This window comes from Lipophrys pholis (genome assembly GCF_963383615.2).
Source record: "Lipophrys pholis genome assembly, chromosome: 15".
In the NCBI taxonomy this organism is placed as follows: domain Eukaryota; kingdom Metazoa; phylum Chordata; class Actinopteri; order Blenniiformes; family Blenniidae; genus Lipophrys; species Lipophrys pholis.
This window is the reverse complement of record NC_137642.1, coordinates 22,773,928-22,779,622: the sequence shown is the minus strand read 5'-3', so window position 1 is coordinate 22,779,622 and position 5,695 is coordinate 22,773,928. Positions and strand designations below refer to the sequence as shown.

The window sequence follows — 5,695 nt, the reverse complement described above, 5'->3', positions numbered from 1 at the left end:
CTCACCGTGGTTTGAAAAGGGGGGGGGTGAAGTCAGACTCCCGGAGGGGCAAAGGGGCCGAGGAGGGAGAGGTCAGTGGGTACGTAAAAAAACAAAAAAACAAATAGCAACTGCCCTGAACCCCCCACCTGCCCATTAGCGGTATGCTTGAGCGAACAACTGGAGGTTGAGTTGTTCTTTTCCGGGCCCGTGAGAGTTTTGCCACAGCATGTGTTGCATATTTACTGTGAGGTTAGATCAGGTTCGACTCTGTGTGTTTCCAGCAGAGTGCAGGTTGAAAAGTTTGTTTGGGCGAGGAACTCTGTGCCCTTCGCCATCAACAAACTGCATCCATAATGACGCAGATGAGTCTTTGTACACCTGCCAAAAACCTTCATATATTGCCTCCTGCTAATGGCTGCTGTTACTGAGCTCTGCTGCTTTCTATATTTCAGTATCACTGCTGTTTAATGTTTTGCATATGCAGCCTGTGGAGGCACATCGGGCTGTTTGGAGAATAACATCGGGGGTACAAGCGTGTGCTTGCTCGTCTGGCACTCTGCACAATGTCTGGCCTTTGGTTTTTATAGATCAGAGGGGGAAAAAATAGTCTTAAAAATGTCATTTTGTTGATTTGCATCAACAAAATGTGGAAATGGGAAAGACATCACACAGTAACTTCAAGTGCTTTATCTTCTGCCTATATAGGAAGTCTTTTAATACCAATATTCATGTCGTTTTTCTTTCTTTGAAGCACTGCCACTTAAATATTCAAAGATATCGCCCATAGGTTCAGGCGAGTGGAAATGAATGGTGTTTACAATTAAAGCTCAGAGCTAAGAGCCAAACAAGGGACGGATCCTCTGAGTCGGTGTTTACATTTGGTTGTCAGAAATATCAGCAAAAATATACAAGACTCTCTGCATTGGCCCATAATCTAAAAATAAAATAACACAACAAAACAGTGTGTATTCATAAAAAGTCTCATTTATTTCAAAGTCATTCATCAACAAATATTACAGATCTGCATTGTTTAGGGGGGGAGTGGTGGTGGTGGTGGTGAGGGGGGGGTGTAGGGGGGTGGCAGACCCACACCCAAAAATACATGAATAAAACATTTATCAAAATAATTGATCAGCACTCATTTCAGATGCTGGCATTTGAAGCTTTCCTCGTGTTGCAGGAGGAAAATAAACAAAAACCAAGCTTCTGTGTACAGAACCAGTAAATGAGTTAGTTTGGCCAGTCCCGCTCTACAGGATTACCATGTAGAGTGAAATCCACTAGAATCCAATGTGGCTTTAAGATAATCCCATCAGAACTGCAACAGTGCAATGCTACTAGAGAACACCCAAGCCTGTTAGCACTGATGAGAGCCTAAAGTGAAAGAAAAAGGGGGAAAATATGACAGAAGAGTGGAGCAATCCTCATTAAAAGAAAAAGAAAAAAAATACTCAACACACTGACTTCTATTGTACAAAACATTTTAACAGCCTGCTGCCAACGAAGCACCACATCTCATGATGCTAGTTTGCATTTTCTAATATAAAAAACAAAAAAAACAAAAACTAACCACACAGGTAGAAAACTAAGTCAGCATTGCATCATGGTAAACACATCTCCTTGAGTAAGTCTTCACATAAAGCTCTGCAACGTGAATCCATTCAAAAAATATTTCTCCATTGGACATTAATACAAGCCTGAGTTACCACATTAATTGTTATTTCATGTTCATAAGATAATACTGAGTTAATATGCGCCTCCACCGCCTCTTAATTAACGACGACATGTTTCCATATTCCTCTTAGTCTGTGTCTAATAGCCTTCTGATTTATGGAAAACAAATGTCATGCCGACAACATGTAGGTGTAAGTTATTTTTAAGCCTATGGGCTTTCGATATGAAATGATTTGCCATCATGTGTCAGTCGGCGTCACTGACAAGTGGAAAAGAGGCGTCAATAAGGAGCAAATTTCTGCCGGTCTGATTTCTTGATGCCGACAGTGGGTATTTTTGCCGTGTAAGGGGATAAACCCTGCGCTAGACCGGAAGCGGCTGCCGCGTGGACCGCCAGCACGGGGAGAGTTTTCATGCCAAGCAGGCTGGAAACGGGGACGGCGTAGTGTGGGTTTTGGATGGCTGGTAGGGTGGAGGGAGAGTGGACGTTAATGGCGTTGTGAGCTTGGGTGGTGGCCGCCAGGACGGCCATAGAGGTAGCAGCTGTGGATTGAGTGGGAGCGGACTGAGAGAAGCTCATGTTGAGGTCAACTGGGGTCGCGGAGGAAGCGGCCTGCATGGTGTATTTAGCCATCTCTAAGCTGCCGGATCGTGGTGGAGGTGGGGTTTTTTGGAGTGGAGGTAGTTGGTGGAGAGTTAAAGAGAAGACAGTGAAAAATGAAAAGGGGGAGGGGGAGGGTGGGTGAGATAAAAAAAAAAAGGAGGGGAGGTGAGAGAGGAGAAAACATAAGAATCAAAGAAGGAATGTGTTAAAAAGCAGAGACAATAAAGGATTTTAATGCAGTCAAAAGAACGGAGCAGTGGGGTGGAACAAATCCAGCCTCACCCTGAGCACAATAACTCTGCCCTCATAAAAAAAAAAAAAAAAAAAAAAAAAAAAAAAAAAAAAAGCATGATGTCTGGCTGTTTCATGATCAGGGTGCGACGTGAAGCTCCTGCTGGATGTGGATGACCTGCGTAATGTCTTACCTGGCGTTGATGAGGTACTGGGCCACGCTGATGCTGGCCGGCGAGCCCGTGATCGTGACTTGGCGCATGGCTGAGCCATCAGTGGCGCTGGCAATTTTGATGTGTGCTCCAGAGACCTGGCGAATCTCATTGATCTTGCTGCCTTGTCGTCCAATTATGCAGCCAATAAACTAGAGGGGGGGGGGTGCAGAGAACATGTAAATGCCTACAGAGCTCATGTTTGTGTGCTTTTTCTTTTTTTTTCTGCTGATAGCATCACCGAAATATCTAGGAAAGCTACACTCTCAGCTGTAATACTGCAACTGCAGAAAACTGCTTTACACTAATAAAACACATCTGATTCTCGAAAGCATAATATTTTCCTACTGTACAGGGAAAATCCTGAATAATAATTTTTTGTTTTTTTTAAGATCTATTGCACAGAAATGGAAATATTTCAATTTTTTCACAAGATATACAGTATTCTGCAATAAAGATAATATTTATGGGCAAATTTTTTCCCCCACATTCATCCATCCAAACATTACATACAGACATACAGACAGACAGACAGACAGACAGACAGACAGACAGACAGACATCATCCATTCAGAAAACCCACTCACGCACAGTAAAAATATGCAAACTCCACTCACAAACTCCCCCAACGGGACACACACCAGAAATATTTATTCCTGCTTTATTAAATGCTTAAAAGTGCCACAGTTGACATATTATGAGTTTTCCAATAACTGGCAAAACAATTTTAAATGGTAATCAGTTGCATCCAAATTGCTGAAGCTGAACCACTGTCTTTAAAAGTCCCATATTATACATTTTTACAACGATTTCCCATTGGTGTCAGAGGTCCAATAACATTGTATTCACAATGTATTTCCCAATTTCCAGCCCCGGTCCTGAATTTTAGCCAGTCTAAAAGTCCCTCTAGTAAACTCTACTGAGAACAGGCTGTTTCTATGTCTGTACAATGAGCTGTGTCTGCCCACACCTACTCCATGTTAGTTTTATGGTAGTATTTGCATGGAGAAAAAATGGTGTCTGCTTGTAATTTTAGAGGGCAGAGCTCATCTACATGGGGGAGAGTCAAAGTGACTATCCACCACCAGTGGGAGTGGTTATTTCCCCTGTTGACATCATGAAGGGAAACTCTCTGATTGGCCTGTTTGAGCACACATTCATTAAAAAGTGGAGCAAGCAAGCGAGGGAGATGACATACTTTATTAATTTCTAGAGCCTCATTCACAGGCTGTGGGAACACATATTACTATTAGAAAACCATTATAAAGTCAATTTTGCATAATATCGGACCTTTGACTTTTATGAAATACTGTATAATAGTTGAAGAGGAGATGGATAACTTTGAGAGAAACAAAAACCTTAGAACTAAACCAAATCCACATACCAGTGTCTTCATAAATCACTAATTACCATGTTGTATCCTGCTGGTTTATTCCTTTGCACATTATAAGCTGTATAATTGTGGTTTTGAAATGGGCTGCATGCTCCACTATTTCTTGGCCTCACAGAGGCTTCCAAGAGTCTCCACCGGTTGCCTAGTAACAGCAAGACTCCAGGAAGACACCGCTCTGACCTGAGAAACAGTCGAAGGCGCAACAACTCCACAAAAATGACAGAACCTGTTATTTTTCTACAATCACACACAAAAAGATTGAGGAAAAATGTTAAAAAGTGTGAAAAGTGACCTTGTTCAGGTTTTCTGACCTGGATGAGGATTTAAGTGTATCCTTCCAAAACAATCCTCTTCATATTAAAGGAAAAACTTCACTTGTATTTCATGTAAGTCTGTTGAAATATGTGAATCTTTCTCCAGGAAATCTGCTGTAGCGGCACATGTAATTCTGACCTGATTCAGTTCAGATAAAACTTGTATTGCCTAAAGCAGAATAGCTGCGGAGCCCTTAAAAACAGCCTTCGATTGGTGTACCGGCCAGATTTCTCTTCCTTTTATGCAATATTCAATAATCCTGCTAACACTGGCATTATACTAATGTGTGAATGTGTGAATACGTGCAATCAACTATGTCAGCAAAAAAACCCAACAATTTTTCGACAGTGAAAAAGGTGAAACATTTATGCAACCTCCCCATCCCCTGCCCAAAAACAAAAAATCCTCATTACAGCTGTCCTCCTAGAAAGTTTTAATGAAGTCAGAAGTTCAAGGATTATCTGTGTAGGTTTTCAGCGCTGGAAGAACACAAACAATGTGGCACTTACATCATTAGGTATTGCCAGCTCTTGTGAACTTGTGGGGGCAGATGCATCCAATCCTGCAAAGTAGGACAAGGAGTGCTAGTAACAGTATGGCACTAATGGCTTCCACTTTCATGGCATGACAAGTTGCCCTACTTCGTCTAGGTTATCACTGTTACACTGCTAAAGTGAGAACATTAAAAATAGTATACAGCCCCCCCCCCCCCCCCCCCCCCCCCCCCCCAAAAAAAAGACTTTCTAAATAGATAAATACAGTATGTTCATATTCAGGACAAAATCTTGGCACAGAATTTATGCTGCTATGATCGGAAAAGCTACTTCTTGACTATCACTGTCACATCGATCCTGCCTGTGTAATACAAAGGTTCTCAAAGTGTTGGAAATTTGTCTCCTAAGCAGTTTTTTTTTTTCATAGTTTAATGCCAGGCTTCTTAATCTTTTCCTCATTATAAGATGTTATTGTTAACAGCTGGGATCCATAGGTGATTAAAAAAAGAACAATTATCCTGCCAGTTTGAAGCTTTCAATGCGAAATCTGCCGTGTCATTATGTACAATTTGGCAATCACATGTTATGTATTAAAATGTCTGTTTTATCTGCTTTTATTATAATTCCTTCTCCAAAAAAAATTAAAAGGGCATAAATGACCCTGGGAAGAGGCATCCCCCTGACCCCACATTTTCACTGCAGCTGAACCCACCCCGAAGCTCTCTGGCGCCCCCTAGAGGAGACCCCCGACACTTTGAGGACCGCTCATACAATCGAACCATTGCGATGT

General features: G+C 41.8%; 1 protein-coding gene across 2 annotated transcripts in view; it reads right to left on the bottom strand.

Moving 5' to 3' along the window:
* Positions 1–945: 945 nt before the first annotated feature.
* Positions 946–5,695, bottom strand: part of LOC308120809 (poly(rC)-binding protein 3) — a 15,649-nt gene continuing 10,899 nt past the window's right edge. The window contains exons 11-13 of one of the 2 annotated variants that reach the window (XM_080481650.1): positions 4,921–4,973; positions 2,686–2,855; positions 946–2,297 (exon numbers count right to left, since the gene is read on the bottom strand). In XM_080481650.1, coding sequence (XP_080337776.1) covers positions 1,937–2,297; positions 2,686–2,855; positions 4,921–4,973 — 584 coding nt within the window. In that variant the 3' untranslated portion in view covers positions 946–1,936. The remainder of the gene's footprint in view (positions 2,298–2,685; positions 2,856–4,920; positions 4,974–5,695) is intronic. The other variant, XM_080481651.1, reaches the window with a different exon arrangement.